General features: G+C 41.6%; 1 protein-coding gene across 1 annotated transcript in view; it reads left to right on the top strand.

The window, feature by feature from the left end:
* The first annotated feature begins 3,744 nt into the window (after positions 1–3,744).
* LOC130486610 (transmembrane 9 superfamily member 2-like) overlaps positions 3,745–17,024 on the top strand; it is a 35,917-nt gene continuing 22,637 nt past the window's right edge. The window contains exons 1-9 of the mRNA XM_056859932.1: positions 3,745–3,819; positions 4,091–4,184; positions 5,274–5,401; positions 5,630–5,759; positions 9,819–9,946; positions 11,807–11,918; positions 13,530–13,609; positions 14,445–14,553; positions 16,497–16,629. Of these exons, the coding sequence (XP_056715910.1) occupies positions 5,313–5,401; positions 5,630–5,759; positions 9,819–9,946; positions 11,807–11,918; positions 13,530–13,609; positions 14,445–14,553; positions 16,497–16,629 (781 nt within the window). The 5' untranslated portion in view covers positions 3,745–3,819; positions 4,091–4,184; positions 5,274–5,312. The remainder of the gene's footprint in view (positions 3,820–4,090; positions 4,185–5,273; positions 5,402–5,629; positions 5,760–9,818; positions 9,947–11,806; positions 11,919–13,529; positions 13,610–14,444; positions 14,554–16,496; positions 16,630–17,024) is intronic.

Here is a 17,024-nt window from a genome sequence, read left to right as displayed (position 1 = left end):
GCACATTCTGACTGCTGCTTATGGATTCCATTTGGAGAGGAAACTTTGATATCTCGTCTTCATTATGTTCATCCCCATCTCACTCCATTCATACATCTAATTAATTTTATTATATTTTTGAACATACAGAAAACTTTGCAATAAAATGCAATTTAAAATAAACCATATTGGGGGGGGGAGGCCTTAATAAAAAACAACAAACAGAGATGCACAATAGGTACTTCAAACAATAGGTAGTTGAAATTTCTGATGCCAAAATAAATAAATAAATAGAAAAGAGCAGTCTCTTTAACCTACTCTCTCTTAGCTGTGCCAGTTCTGTTTGGGTAATTTAGGTATCTGCCAGCCTTCATGTACTATGCCTTAATGTTAGATTTTTAACATTCTACCTTCTCAGCTGCAGCGTAAAAAAAAAGAAGCAAAACCATACTTCTGTGAGCAGTTCATAAGAAACCTAATGTATTTACTGTATTTTTTCCTGTGAAGTTTTTGGCAGAGTGTGTAAGGCTTTTAAAAACATTCTTACAACAATTATGAGAGGTAGATTAAGCTGAAAAAGTGAGAGAATGGTCCAAGGCTGCTAAAATTGCCAACTGTTTTGACTGACGAGGTTCCTATTCTGTCTCGGACAGGCAGTAGTTCAGCAGAGAACAGTTTCCCAGTCCCTGTATTTTAAAAGCAGACAAAATGTCAATGTTAAATTTCTCTTGCTATGTTTGTGTGTCAACCTGCAGTTAAGGTTGCTGTTTATGTTCTTAAGCCCCTGTACTGTAGAAAAGCAGGGAAGAAGTATGGTAAATATATGGGAGCGGGTGGAAAAGGTGGCAGCTGTACGGGCCATCTACTGAAATTCCTTGCTAAGCAAGGTATTTGCTGCATCAGAATCCAGTGCTCCAGAAATTTTAACACATTTTGACTTTGAAACCCTGGAACATTCTCCACCCCATTCCTTTCTCAGTGTTCTCATGTAGTCCACCTTTCTCACTAAAGTCGAGGCGGTTTACAATTTTTTTAAAAAAAGAATGCAGTAACAGTATAACATGTAGAATAAACGACTTACTATCTCCCATGGATAAGAAGCATTCCATTAGTCTGGGGTAGTGCATAGATTGTCATTCTAGGAGCTAGGAGACCCAGGTTCGAATCACTACTCTGCAGTGGAAGCTTGCTGGGTGACCTTGGGCCAGTCACACATTCTCAGCCTAACCTACCTCACAGGGTTGTTGGGAAGATAAACGGGAGGAAAGATGATACAAGCTGCTTTTGATCCCCATTAGGGAGAACGATGGGGGCATAAATGTAGTAAATAAATAAATAAAACTACAATCCTATTTTCTTTGTAACAGGGCCAGTGTTAGGTAAATACGGTTGAAGGCACCCATCCTTTACTACACAATTTGACATTCTCTGTAATGGCTTGACATAAAGTAGGCTGTATTAGATTGAAGCTTATATTAGAGAAACTGAGCTGAAGTAAGTATCTGGGTTGGTGCTTTGAAAAATACTTTTTAAAGTTATTTAGGCATTTCTTGCCCTGCTTTCCTCTCCAATGGGGACCCAAAGTGACTTACAAAGTGCAATTTAAATAAATAGGGGAAAGTATAATAAACAGAAATAAAAAGTGCAAGATGATGATAAAACAACAGATTACATCCTGGGCTGATACTGGATTGATAGGCTGGCTTCAGATTTCACAGCAAACCTGCTGTTTTTTTTCTTTCTGTTGTCACTAGATGAGAGCCAGTGAGGTCTATTGGCTAGGGCCGTGTTGGCGAACCTATGGCACGTGTGCCGCAGCCGGCACGTCGAGCCCTCTGTGGGCACGCGCGGAGCAGTCACGTCTGCCTAGGGCTGTGCAGTGTGGCCGTGGTGAGGGCGCTGAGAGCGGTACTCCTTCTCCCCAAGCCCATTCTCCCCCAGCCTGCGCTGGAGCCCTCCCTCTCCTTGCACCCGGGGCAAGCCCCTCCCTCTCTCAGGGCCCCCGCCCATCTTCAGTTTGGACAGGGGAGGCTATGGCCCAGCACCTTGCCAGGCCCCCCCTCTCAGCTGAGCTGCAGGGCAGCTCAGGGCAGCTGTTTGTCGGGGCCCCGCCCGTCTTTAGTTTGGGGCCCCGCCCGTCTAAAAAAGCATTTAGAAAATTCTACATTTGCAGACAATCCTACAAGCCATCAGGAAATCTACAAGGAATTTTCTAGCGTTGTAGCAGCTGCAAAGGTGAATTTTAGTAACAGATTTTTACAGTTCCCTAAAATGGAGACAACCCTGTGTTTTCTTACTTCTCCACATAAAGCCAAATTTGAAGAACTTGATCTTTCCTGCCTACACTGGTTAGATTTAGAAAATCTGGAAATGGAGCTAATAGAATTTAAAGAAAGCTCTATCTGGAAAAATAAATTCTATGACCTGGGTGAAACACTTAAGAAGATAGAAGGGATGCCAAAAGACAGCACAGTTAGTTCTGAATATGAAATCCTTAAAATGTGGAATACTCTGCCAAATAATTTTAAGTCAATGAAAGCACTTGGGATTGCTTTCCTTACTTTGTTTGGATCATCTTATGCTTGTGAGCAGCTGTTTTCAGCTTTGAATTATATAAAATCTGACACCAGAAACAGGCTAACAGATGACCTGAGTGGTGCATGTGTTGCTCTCAAACTTACAAAGTATGAGCCAAGGGTAGACAAATTATCAGCATGCACACAACAGCAAAAATCACATTAATTGTTCAAAAAATTTGATGATGTCCTCAAAGATGTCACAAAAATGGTGAATTACATCATGGCTCGTGCTCTGAATTGTCGACAGTTTCAAGCACTTCTTGAGGAGGTTCAGGCACAGTATAATTGTTTACTTATGTACAATAATGTCTGATAGCTGAGCAGAGGACGAGTCCTGGAGAGATGCATGCCAAATGCAAACTTTTACCTTTCAATAAAAAGTTGTTTGTATGATTGAAAGCTCTGTTATTGTGTTTTTCTTTTAACGCAAAATATGTGAATGTATGAGTTGTTTTTTCTAAACTAAAACCTCAGTATTCAGGTTAAATTGCTGTATTAGCACTTGGCGATAAATAAGTGGGTTTTGGGTTGCAGTTTGGGCACTCGGTCTCTAAAAGGTTCGCCATCACTGGGCTAGGGTATTGGACTTGTGCTCAGGAAACCTGGTTTCTAATTTTGCTCACCCTTGGGCCCGCTGTGGTGATCTTGGGCAAGTGGCTGTCTCTCTGCCTCAGTTGTCTATCTGTAAGAGGAACACTGGTGAGTGACTTGCTATTATGAGAGCATGTGAGCTGGTGCCTTTATGGGTCCTGGACCTGCGAAGAAGCAGCCTCTTTTAAAGCCCAGTCAAACCATGTTTGCTCACTGTCAATTCCATTAATTTAAATGGGGGTATTGTTCCCAATTATTTATTTAGTACATTTTTTGTCCACTAAGGAGCTCAGGGCAGCATACATGGTTCTTCCCCCTCCTCCACTGTATTCTCATAACAACCCTGTGAGGTAGGCTAGGCTGCGAGAAAGTGACTGACAGGCCCAAAGATACCCAGTGAGTTTTACAGCAGGGTGGGGTTTGAACCCAAATCCAGCTCTTTAGTAGTATGTCATATTGGCTTGCAAGTAAGTTTGTTTAGGATAATAGAATCAAAATAATTTGTATAGCATTTTTCACTGTATAATGGTTTACTGTTCACATATTGCTTTTAAAAATATATTAGATTCAAAGTGCTCTAACAGATTTTTCTACTCTTCTAGTCACAAATTGAGTTGTTTGTGAACCGACTGGACTCTGTGGAATCAGTCCTACCATATGAATATGATGCGTGAGTATACATGCCCTAATATCTTTTAGTAAGTGCTTAGATTTGGAGTGGTAAAAACTATCCAAAGAGGCTTTTGGTTTGTGCAGTCTGAAAGAGTTCAATGGACTGCTAACTGAAGTATAAAATATCTGCGGTATGGTATACATTGTTACAGCATGTGAAGAAGAAGTAGTAGTTTCAACCGTATAATTCAGTAATTCACAATATTTTAAAATGGATAAAAGCATAACTCTTCAATATTAATGCTTAAAAATTCTTTCCCACCCCTTAGTTTTGACTTTTGTCAAGATGCAACTGAGAAAAGGCCTTCAGAAAACCTGGGACAAGTCTTGTTTGGAGAGAGAATCGCTTCGTCCCCCTACAAGGTTATTGCAGCCTTTAGACACTATTTGGATGACCTGTTGTGGTGTTAAACCCTGCTGTGTATTGTTAAATCCTATTGATTTTTTTGTGTCAGTCACTTGCATTGTTGCCGCTCTGCAAGGCTTTCTTACAAATACTGGAGTGTGTTGGGCTCATTCAGGTTCAAACACTTCAGCGAAGCATTGTGTACTGTAAATAGATTTTAAGCACTGCCCCCTTGCAAGCATGCATGGTGGCGATGCTGTGTGGCTGAGGCAGAGGTGTTCTTGCCCCGGATAGGAAACTGCATAAAATGAGAAATTATTACCAGAAACAACTTCTTGTTTTCTAACAAGGTGAAAAGTATTATTGTTTATGGGTAAGGAGTTCAGGATATGTCTCAGAATCAATTATACTTATTTATGGCATTTGCAAAGCTGCTTCTATACCTCCAGCTCCCTCCGTGAGCTCAGAGCATCCGGCTGGCCACTGTTGAGAACAAAGGGCTAAACTAGATAAGGGGCAGGCATCCTTTTTGATCTGAGTGCCAGAAACCTTCTCCATGTATCTGTGAAGATATTGGTGTGCTGGCAGATAAAGTGGGGTGGGGAGGGACGAGGGTTGGACTTGGCCAGACACAACAAAGTTTCCAGTGGATGGTAAACCAGCCCGGCATGATGCATAAAATAGTGTGGCATGCTGCTTTTTGGCACACGTGGACTAGATCAACAAGCAATGGGGTTAAGTGGATTTAGAACAACGAAAATGGCTTTCTGATTACTGTTTGTTTCTTGAAAATATAGGTTCCAAATATAAATTTCCCTAAATTCTAGCAGAAGCCTATGCAAACTGGATCAATACAATATGCATTAACATTCTTTTATGACTGCATGTTGTTCACCTGTAATCTAGCACCCTCTGTACAGGGGTTGTAGTATGAGTGAGACACCAATTTCTTTTAAAGAGCACTGGACAGAACATAAAGTTGTGCATAATTTACAGGCTTTAGGCACAAGATGCTAAATATTGGGTTTTATATTTGATGACAGAAGTACAGTTTTGAATGAAAGTATTTTGAACAGCATGGAGCAAACAATCTGTTTTTATTACAGTTTACCTTTAACAAAGCAGAAACATGCAAGAAGGTCTGTATGAAATCTTATGACCCAGAGAAAGCTGAAGATGTGAGTAAGCTGGCATTTTTGAAGAAAGGAATGCAGTTAAATTACCAGCACCACTGGTGAGTTAATACTTTCTCTAAAATGTCAGATCTCTGGAAACAAGAATAATAATTTTAAAAATCTAGCCATATTCTTATGATAGTCCCCCTATTAATTTCTTTGTTCTAATTATAAATGAGTGTTCTAATTATAAATGAGTGTTCTAATTATAAATGTGCCAAATAGTACTGTGTTATGCAATACTTTATGGCACTTTCTAATTATAGAATTATTTCCTTTTTGCTCAGGATTATTGATAATATGCCAGTAACCTGGTGTTATGATGTAGAAGACGGACAGAAATATTGTAATCCAGGATTTCCAATTGGATGTTTTGTTACTGCAGCTGGCCGGGTTAAAGATGCCTGTGTTATGAGTGTAAGTGTTCATTATATCTCTATTGTTGTTGAATACCGTATATACTCGTGTATAAGCCGAGTTTTTCAGCCCAAAAAATGGGCTGAAAAAGCCGGCCTCGGCTTATACACGGGTCAATACGGGGGGAGGGAGGAAAGAGGAGGGAGGAAGGGGGGAAACTTACAGCCGCCGCCGTGCCGTGCCGCTTCCTGCCGCCGGGAGCGGCCTGGGGCAGCCTCCTGCTGCTGCAGTAAGGCTGCCCCGGCCCACCCCAGGCGGCACCGCTGCTTCTCCCCACCGGGAGCGGCCTGGGGCAGCCTCCTGCAACTGCAGGAAGGCTGCCCTGGCCCCCCCCGGGCGCCGCCGCCACTTCTCCCTGCCGGGAGCGGCCTGGGGCAGCCTCCTGCAACTGCAGAGAGGCTGCCCCGGGCCGCGCCGCCGCTTCTCCCTGCCGGGAGCGTCCTGGAGCAGCCTCCTGCAACTGCAGGAAGGCTGCCCCGGCCCCCCCCCGGGCGGCGGCGCCGCTTCTCCCCGCCGGGAGCGGCCTGGGGCAGCCTCCTGCAACTGCAGAGAGGCTGCCCCGGGGCCCCCCGGGCCGCTCTGCCACTTCCTGCTGCCGGGAGCGGCCTAGGGCAGCCTCCTGCAGCTGCAGGAAGGCTGCCCCGCCCCCCCGGGCTGCGCCGCCACCGCCGCCACCGGACCCTCGCCGCTGGAGAGCCCTGTAAGGTAAGCCTGCGGGGGGGAAGGGGTTATAAGCCGACCCTCGGCTTATATGCGGGTGCCTAATTTTTTCCCATTTTGGGGAGAAATTAGGCACCTCGGCTTATATGCGGGTCGGCTTATACATGGGTATATACGGTAAGTCTTCACATGCAAATGTATCCTTTTCTTCAGAATTCTGTCTTATTGGTAAACCCTAAAGTACCAGCAGAGCAATTTAGAAAAGACTTTCTGGGCAAGGAGGTAAAATACAGAATATTTATCATGCAGATTGATAATAAACATGTTTATGTAGTAATAAAGCTCACTGAATTCCATGGGCTTTAGTCCCTAGTAAATGTGCTTAGTATTACTGCCTTATCAAGGACCATATGTACCTTTCTGCACAATTTGGTCATTTGAAGAATTTGTGCTCTGTATTCCCCCACCATCTAGGCTTGATGGGTGGGTATGCAGGAGAGGCACTCCCTGCTTTGGTAGGCACTTAGGGAGGCACTTCTGTCTCTTTCCCTGCTTGTTTTCATACATATGGTTAGAACAGCATTATTTCAGAAGGCATTTGGAATCAACTGATTGCCATGGTCGCTGATATTAGAATTCTAGTTAGTCCTGTTTTGAGCAGCTTTGTGGAACTTTTGGGTCCCAGAGTGGGCTAAAATAAAATGAAAACACAGTGAAAACAGTCTGCTATTATCACACTGCTGGCAATTGGTAACAGACAATCTTATGCTCTTAAAAACTGTTGTAGAGAATCCCTTATTATCACACCTGCTTTACATGAAAGAAAGCCTGCAGTTGCTTTATTGAATAGTATACTGGCTGTCCCCTGTGTGTATGATGAAAGCAGTACAACTGGAGACAAAATAGGTGTCTCAGGTGACTCCTTGGATATGCAGAAAAATACATCTTTGTAAACTAACCAAAGCCTTCCAGCAATGACCTAATGAGAGAAAAACATTTTTCAGAAGGGATAGAACGTTGAGATTAGCTGAGAGTCAATCAAAGGATAAAAAGGGGGCCAAACCTGCCTGCTCAAGATTCTAGGAGATTAGAAGATCCTTGGGGAAAAGATTTGGTGGGAGTAGGGTGGGATTTTGAAATTGTTTTCATATATGCCAGAATACTTCATGGCTGGGGATGGAAGTTGTTGGTGGAACCTTTTTGGCCGAGCAAAGGTTGAAAATGATGTTCTGTTACGTGTGACCACATCCAGGCAAAAACCTAGATGTGATGTCAGTGTGTCAGGTGATGCTCTGGGAATCCTCAAAAACTCCATGTTAAGTACTCCCAGAATGCGCCTGATGCTCTGATGTCTCGTGAGGTGCTGTGGCTCAGTGGTAGAGCATCTGCTTGGCATGCAGAAGGTCCCAGGTTCAATCCCTGGCATCTCCAGTTAAAGTGACTAGGCAAGTAGATAATGTAAAAGACCTCTGCCTGAGACCCTGAAGAGCCACTGCTGGTCTGACTACACAATACTGATTTTGATGGACCAAGGGTCATTCAGTATAAGGCAGCTTTGTGTTTCGTGGGGCATAATTTCTGCCCCAGACATTTCTCCCACTGGTCTGGGGAATAAAGGCAGGAGGGTGGGCTCAACCAGTGGGAGCCTGCAGATAAGTGGCTTCCCTTTTCCTGCCACACCCAGCTTGTAAACTAACAGTAAAAACATATGACACATAATACATCTGAACAAAAGTGTGTTTTGCCTTCCCAATCTTTATTCACGGGAGTAGTTCAGATGGAATACAGATGCAGAGTTTTGATTCTGAAGACCAGTTTAGATGTTATGTATGCTCCTATGTTATGCATGGCACTGGTTATCCTGGAGTACAAGCAAAAATAATTTGTAATTCTGGACTCTATGAAGGCAATAAATACAGTGTTTAAACTGGCAAGAATTCTCAATGTACTTCAGCTGGTGGGGGTGGGGTGACTGCTTGGAGAGAGAGCCTATTAGTTGTCTGTGCACTGGCAAATTACTTGGGATATAAAGATATTATTGACAAGGCATGGTACCAAAAAAGCAATTAAGGATGGTCACAAGAGAACACATTGCATCGAATGTACTTCAAAAGGTTTATTTGCAAGGGTAGGAGAGTGCATTTTTATTTCCACCACTTTTTGAGCTTTGGCTAAGAAAAGAAAACATTCATTAAGGAGAGAGCATGACAAAATAAAGCTAGAATTTTTCTCAGATTTTCAGAAATGTTTGATGGATGAATTGTCGAACAATTATTTCTAAAATAATGATTTCCATGCTTGGCAACGTTTTTCTGATTTTTTTTTAATCCAAAGATTCTACAACATATTTAGCCAAATCATTAGCTTTATTGCCTTGTCCTGGGAAAGATAATTATGGTATGCTTGGACAAGCTGCTCAACTTTCTCAAATTTCCTCCTTGGCTTTGCAGGCAGGGCTGTTGTGTTATAAATGAAGAGCTTCTCATATTACATTGGTAATAACTAGTGCATTGGGGAAAGTCTAAAGAAGCACAAAAATGTAAACATAATTATCCATTGGAGGGAAGGTGCATACAGGGCAAGAACTGAGGAGTGTGTCTGTTTAAAGGAGTGCTTGTGTTCTAGCATTATTTTCACTTGCCTTCAGACTTTAGTGTGATTCCCAATGACACCATCATTAAGACCTGAAAGTATTGGGGAAGAAGTATCCAAAGGCTATTTTTCTAATCCCCTCTTTCTAAGGTTAGGCCATTTAGACATACTCACAGTCCATGAAATTCAGAGCGATTTGTGTTGAATCATCTGTCACAGGTTAGCATTAGCAGATGTTGTTCCACATCATTGGAAAAATTACCCAGGTGCTTATGAAGTGTTCCAAGGATACTTGGCTGGGATCCAAAGAGCCATGGCACTGGTACCATGTGTCCAGGGGTTTTGGAGATAACATTTTTCACTCAGCAGCTTAGTCTGCTTTGTGTCTGCTGCTTTTGTAACTAAGAGGAGTTTCAAAAGAGGTTTGTATGAATGAAGTGTGTGGTGATGGTGGTCTATTCGTCAAAAATAGAATGTTTCTCCCCCCCCCCCAAAGAACCCATGGAGTATGCCCTAAAGTAAAATTATTTGGATTCTAACTGTTACTGGAGATGTAGACCCAGACCCAGATGTAGACAAAGCATGGCTTTGTTGATGAACTTTATAACTTTTCTTCCTCCTGATCCTCTTCTGGGAAAACTGAATCGGGATTTATGGAATTCATTTTCTATGCAAACTAACGGCAAAATTTCAGCATACCTGGATTGTGCTCTCAAATTTTCTCTTTTTAAACATACAGTAATGCTATAGCTGCTACTACTAGTGCCAGGACAATATTACAAAACACTTTTTAAATATCTCTTCAAGGCTGACTTCAACAAGAAGAATACGTTCTACCTCTTCAACCATGTTGATATTACTATCATGTATCACAGTGGAAAGGATGAGAACTGGCCTGGAGCTCGATTAGTTTCAGCAAGGCTGGAACCCAGAAGGTAACTGAATTTGGTTTTGACTATTCACTGTGTTAGTAGGGCTTTGCTCAGTAAGCTGCCCATCTGTTTCCAGGCACAATTCAGAGTGCTGGTTCTTCCCTTTTAAGGTCCTATGCAGTTTGGAGCTATGGTACTTGAAGAAGCAATTCCTCCCATGCAGTCCAGCCCACAAGATCACCCTCCCAAGACCTGTTCTCTGTGCCCCCTGCCAATTATTTCTTTTTAATATTAATAATATGTATCACTGTGTTTATGGTTTTGTGGAATTGTTTTCAGTTGTGAGTCAGCTCGAGCAGGTCTCTGGAGAGGTGGCGCATAAATGCCCTAAATAAATAAATTTATCAAAGAAATTACTAGTGAGGGTTCATTCTTGGATGCTCAGTCAACTATTCTTGCCCTAAAGAAGGTGGAAAAGGGAACATCCTGAAATGAGAAATACATGGAAGAAATGGTTTAACTGGGGATATACACTTCAGTCACCTATTGAAGAGAGGTTGTAGACTTTTTGTGTGTGTGGTTGTGATAAAGCAGAACTGAAAAGTAGCCTTGAAACTCCTGATGGTTTTACCTAATCCCAGAAGGCATTTTTGGAAAGCATCTGGCCCATTTGCAATAGCCTCTTGGGTCAGGATTAATTACATGGTGACTTTTACAGTACAACTTTATTTTCTTTTAGTAATCAAATGTTAATGGAATGAATGTGAGTTGGGTTTTAAAGGGTATCTAAAATTGTGCATCTTATCTAGTAAACTTTGTCCTGTTGTAGTACTTTCAGAGTAGACTGCTGCCTTCTGTATCTACTAACCAAATTTTAAATTAAAGAACAGTGCAGAAATTTATCTGTGAAAACATGGATCCCGTTCACATCTTCTATTCCTTTGCTGCTATATATTAGGTGTTTCTTTTACCCCCTCTTAATATCAGGGCCCAGTTATTCAAACATGTCCTATCTATGATGGGCGCAGTTGTAAGAGATTATGAGTGAACGTAAGAAGCACAATCTGAATTCAGTCCACCCTATATGTTGTAATCCGTGTTCCAGTAATGCGTACCACAAGGGGGCACTGTTATATTCTCTGGGCAAGCATTAGCTGCACCCATTTCTGCAGCCCCTTACTCTGCAGTGTCTGTTTTTGCTGGGAGGCAAAGTGTGATTTTCTTTTTCTTTTTTTGGCCATTGAGAAATGGTTGAGCTGAATTATTGTCAAAGTTTTGGAAAATGTTGCTAGTTGAGTAGAGGTGGATTCTACCAACACGCCGTTGAATGGGTTTGAAGTACTTGAAATTTGGGTTAGATGCGTTGCAGCTATCTGTAATTGCAGTTATTTTTCCTCCCTCCATTAGGTGGCCCTGAAGCACCTTGTAAAAATTCAGGTCTGTCTTGGCTGGTGGAAGATGATGCGTCAGAACTAAAATTCTTAGTCTGCCCCTCTTCTGTTAATTAAGCTTGACCTGGGCTTTGTTTGTATTGCCCTCCATGCCGGTGGGCCGGCTGCCCAAGTAGTTAAAAGCCTTAGTGGCAAAACCTGGCCTGAGGTGCATGTGAGAAGGCTTCGCAAATCAGACAGAAGATTGGACACCTGTCTGTGTTGTATGTCAAGAGACTAATGACCCGAGTGCGAGTCCCCACCATGACATGGAAGCCCTTGAGCCCATCACACGCTATCAGTTTAACGTATCTCAGAGGTTGGTGGTTGTGAGGATAAAATAGAGGAGGGGAGAATGATGGGAGCTGCTTTGGGTTCCCATTGGGAAGAAGAGGAACCTGTAAATAAAATTAATAAAATATTGTGCTAAATCAATGAGTCCTTTACACAAATTGTGTTATACAGGAAGTGTTAAAAATAATTATCTTTGCAGTTACAAACATACAGATAAAAATGGCTTAATCTGTGATGGCCTCCCAATGGAAATTCCTGCAGTGTTCTCAGAGAAGTTGGATCTGATCTACACTTACTCTGTGAAATTTATAGTAAGTATAAGAAAGCACTATACTTGCAGCTGTAATTTTTTAAACTTTTCCGATTTTAGCTTATCATGAGGCAAAAATACATTTCTTAGGTGGAACTGGGTGTGTACTGAGCTCCCAAACCCAGTACATTAAGGTAAGGTACCCCTACATCACCTAATTTGTTTCTCTTCTGTCAATGTACAGCAAATGCTACCTATCTGCAGCATTCACACATGACAAATTATTAATTTTTCTTTGACCTCATGTTTGCTGTCATTAATCCACCTGTATGAGTTTAAAGCACAAATTTTATCAGGAACTGTCATTAATGTATCCTGTAAATAACAGATGAACCATGGTGTTTGTCTGGGAGATTGCAAGATTTAGTAGCTAACTTTACGTACAACATTGGTGATCCTAATTTACAACAACAACACAGAACAAAGTGCTGTCTGCTTCAGTCTCTTAAGGAAAATTCTTTGTTGGTGTTGAATGGTTGATTGACACCTTTTGGGTACATGTTCTGATTAAATATGACACAGCATGAGAAACTGCATAGAGCGCTTGGTAGTTTGGTTTCCATACTGTGTTGAGACTTGCCCCAAGGGGTGGCAGTTAAGGTTGGCTTTTTGTGATGGAAGACACCTGTTTGTGAGGAAGTAGGCAAAGACCATTAGCTTGTGCTTGGCAAGGCAGCCCGTCATAGGCTAACAACTTTCCCTTTTCTTTCAAATGAAATTTGACTTGAACCTTTGACCTTGAAGTGCAAGGTTCTGTATCCCATTACTGTTCCCTGGAGCCGCTCAGGCCTCTTAATTTGACTACATGAATGAACTGTCTGTCAGTATTTGGGGTTTTTTAAGGGTTGATGAAATTTGGGTTTGTAACATTGACTTCATTCAAAAAGTGCGATGTCTTTGGAGGTATCTACTCTTGTAGAGGAAAAGTCATCAACGTGTATTATCAGTTGTGATGTATATGTTGAGTGGGGTGTAAGCAGGTGTTACGTACTGTCTGTGAGTCAGGGAACTTCCTGTGCACCATCACTGAGCGTTCTTAATTATAGGAAAAAATTGGATCAATCTTGAAAATGCAGAAGGTCTATGGGTTGGAGCCCCTTGGTGCTTCTGGGTCTTGGCCATTTTTTTTTTTTTATAATTGACTGTAGGGTAAGCTGTGGGCACACAATTCCTAATGCCATTAAGAATTCACATACAGGTTTGAGAAATTCTGTCCACAGACGTGCAACTTCCTTGCCTCCCCCCTCTCAGAGCATCTCAAAGTGCTGCTTCTGGGGGATGGTGGACCCCTAGGAGCAACTCAAGGGGGGACTTTAAGGGCTGCTGGGGGGAGGGGTAATTGCTCCCCTTGTGTTTTCCAAAGAAGGAATGGCACGTGTAAACCACATGGAAGCTGAACTGCTGTGGCTTCCCTGCAATAGCAAGCACAATGCATAAAAAACCTGCACGCTTCTGACACAGACATTGCATCGGGTCTTTTAAAAATGCAGAAATGCATGCCAGTCACAGAATTCCACAAACACAACTGAGCCAATGAGAATCAGATTTCTGTGAATACTTGAATTTTTTTAGAAGTGGCATCGGTGATTTTAGCTGTACTATTTTCATGCAGGAAAACAACAGTATTAAGTGGGCTTCGAGATGGGACTACATCTTGGAATCCATGCCTCATACCAATATTCAGTGGTTTAGGTAAGAGATGTTTAGTTCTAGAAGAAATGGCTTGCAGAAAAGCATAGGGAGATTGGGATCTTCATGTTTATTTTGGGAATTGTAGCTTCTTATATGGTTAAAAAAGACGGTTAATGTTCAGGCAACTGAACTTTTACATCTGCATTTGTGGAATAATTCTTCAGTATTGGCACTCTTGGGAAAAGCTGAAGTATTGTGTTTCATCCAAAGAATGTGCCTTCTGTACCCTGAAGAAAAGCAATCTCTGTATTTCAGTTTTATCATCTTATTTCAGAAAATTTGAGATGTTAGTTGATCAACTTGGAAAAAAAAGCTGTCCTGTGGTTTGCTTTGGAGTTCTGTCTTTTGTCTGAAGCTAGTATTTATCGCTGAGAAAAATTCAGTTCAGAAAATATGGACTGATTTTTTCCCCTTTTAAAGTTAAAAGTATGTATGTCTTGAGATCAGTGTGCAGTAAGGAGCTGGTAGTGATGGAAGCTGCTGCTGAGCTTTTAATGAGCATTAATTAATTTATAATGGAAGTACATGAATATAATTTGGTACATCTGCATGAAATTCTGTAGCACTAGGCAATCTAGAGCTGCGTTGTAGCTTTTCAAGTCTTGGGCACAGTGCTTCTCTTAGTACCTTTCTCCAAAATGCTGTTGCCCTTTTAGACCAGAACATTATGATGCTTTTTCAGTTCACTATGTGGTTTGATTACTAAATTCTTAATGTTATGATTGCACATTTGAACATTTAACTCTGCTCACTGTATACTTCAAATGTGTGTTTGGTATGCACCAGGGTTTGGAAAGAGCTTGTATTAAAATATTACATTCTTTTCCCCTTGCAGTATAATGAATTCTCTTGTGATAGTTCTTTTCTTATCTGGAATGGTGGCCATGATCCTTCTGAGGACACTTCATAAAGATATTGCAAGATACAACCAAATGGACTCCTCGGTAAGTAAGCTCCTGAATTTGGAGAATGGATACATACAAGCATGGGGGAGCTTTCAGACTGATGAGAGGGGAAATCCTAAGTAAGCTTATGAATACTAAAGGGTGGTGTAGCAATTTCCTTCAACACTAAGGAAGGCACACAGTTGCTTCTGTTGGAATACTGAAAAGGATACTGGCTTGTTGTTATAAGACTGAACAGTTAATAGTCACCTGAGAGGAGGTAGATAAGTGATCACATCTTCCACAGCGACAATTTGTACTTTCCTTGGGGGGGCCTGCCCTATACTTTCAGCAATATGTTTCTAAAAATGTATATTTGCTTTGTGAAGCTTTCCATTTCCTCTTGCTAGGTTGCTCTAGAAAGCTACAGGTGGTCTGCATGGCAAACAGTTCCTGTGGGTGTCTTCGTGAAGAGCTTTTAAAACTTTAACCAAATAGGTAGTATTTGCTTAGCTAATTAAAACAAAAGTCTGCAAAATACAGACTTCATCAGCTGTCATTTGGAACTAATGAAAAGGCTTACAAAAATCCTGGTTCCCCAAGGTGAAGAGTGACTTGGCTAATATGAAACAAATCAAGAAGCTCAGCTCAGCTTTCATGGCTTGTTTAGATAATTTGATTTTTTTCTCCCCTCTCAATCAAATACTATCAGGCTTTCAAGACAGACATTGGTGGGACTAGAAGTTTCTTCCATGTTTCGAGGGAAAATAATTTGCACAACTGTCTTGTCACGTGGGGAATTTTATTTGGCAAATCTTTATTTGTGATGTGTTGTCAGGAGTGCTTACATCCTATATTTAACAAATTGATGGTCCCTGATATTCTTCCCAGCTGCTACAAAAGCTTTCATTCTGAATACCTAGTCGTTTAATAGGATGATGGGGAGGTGGGAGGGCTAAGCTACTGTTAATAGAAGCCCTCAGATCCATGCCCTTGCACGTAAGATACCCTTCCTTCAAGGATAGAAGTAGTTCTGGTACTAGAGCACCTAGAGCTAATGCTGGATTTGGAGTACTGAAGGAAAGGAACGACTTACAGGCTGTAGTTCAATAAGGGCCACGACCAGGATTAGTAAAGATGGGGGGGAAAGAAGCTGCTCTTCTGCTCCTCTCTGTTCCTTTCCTGCCAACCCAGTAAAGTGGGGTGGTAGTGGAGAGCGAGCCCATGATGATGAGTTTCTTACAGGTTGCTCAAGAATGGGGATGATAAGGGTAAAGACCTATGCCCCCTTTCCAAATGACCCTCACTCCCCCGTCTAACATGACTTATACAAATGTCAACTTTCCAGAAAGGCAGGAGTGTGCCAAGTTCTGGGTACACATGTGTGTGTTTTAAGTTGGTGCATGCATAAGCCCTGTCCTTTGTAGAATTCTCTTTCCAGAACACCTTAACACCTTTTTTTCAGCGGGCTTTTGGTAAGTGGGCAATAGAATAATTTTAATTTGGAATGGCATTTTATGTTTTGTATTTTGTTCATTGGCTTTATTGAAAAAAATTATTAGGGGTGACAGGAAGACACCTGATAGAACCTGGGCTTTGACTTGTAATATGTTGTCCTTTTTTTCCTTCCTTGTTATTGAATTTGAAACTAACTTGACTGGCTGTAGAAGACAAAAGGCAGATAAATGTGCTAAAGGCTTGTGATACAGTTTAAATTAAATGCAATCTTTTGTTTAATATCAATTAATGTTGCATATTCCAGCTAAGTATGTTAATGTTTGTTTCTCCTCCTTCAGATAAGCGTTTCTTAATAAATCTGCAACCTCCACCCCCAACTAGCAGTCCATTAGGGAGTTGTAAAATCAGCGAGTAACGAAGCTGATGCAATTAGTCCCCCTCAGAAACAAAACCGAAAGATAATCATGCTAGGGAAGTGAATTTCACGTCTAGCTTGTACTAATTCACTGCTGCATGATATATGCCTAATAAAGATGTGATTGTAGGAGGATGCCCAGGAGGAATTTGGGTGGAAGCTGGTCCACGGAGATGTGTTCAGGCCTCCCAGGAAGGGCATGCTGCTGTCTGTCTTCTTGGGCCAGGGGACGCAGATTTTCATAATGACATTTATTACATTGTGTAAGTAGAACTGGATTGACTAAAAATTTTATTTATACAGTACCGGTGATGTACTTGGAACTTCGCAGCATAAATAAACAGATCCCTGCCCCAAGGAATGTATAATCTTTAGGTTTGACACTAGAGAGATGGGAGGGGTGTTGATCACATAAGTGACAGCCGTATGTAAAATGATGTTAATAATATCAGGCTATTTTAATGTGGGCTCTATAAATAACTGTGTAATGGCTCTTGGGAATACAGTATAAACTGGTTCAAGAAGAAGAAGAAGAGTTGGTTTTTATATGCCGGCTTTCTCTACCACTTAAGGAAGAATCAAACCAGCTTACAATCACCTTCCCCTCCCCACAACAGACACATTGTGATGTAGGTGGGGCTGAGAGAGCTCTAAGAGC

Source organism: Euleptes europaea, chromosome 13 (genome assembly GCF_029931775.1).
Source record: "Euleptes europaea isolate rEulEur1 chromosome 13, rEulEur1.hap1, whole genome shotgun sequence".
Classification (NCBI taxonomy): Eukaryota; Metazoa; Chordata; class Lepidosauria; order Squamata; family Sphaerodactylidae; genus Euleptes; species Euleptes europaea.
Note: the sequence above shows the minus strand (reverse complement) of the source record. Positions and strands in the feature narration are given on the sequence as shown.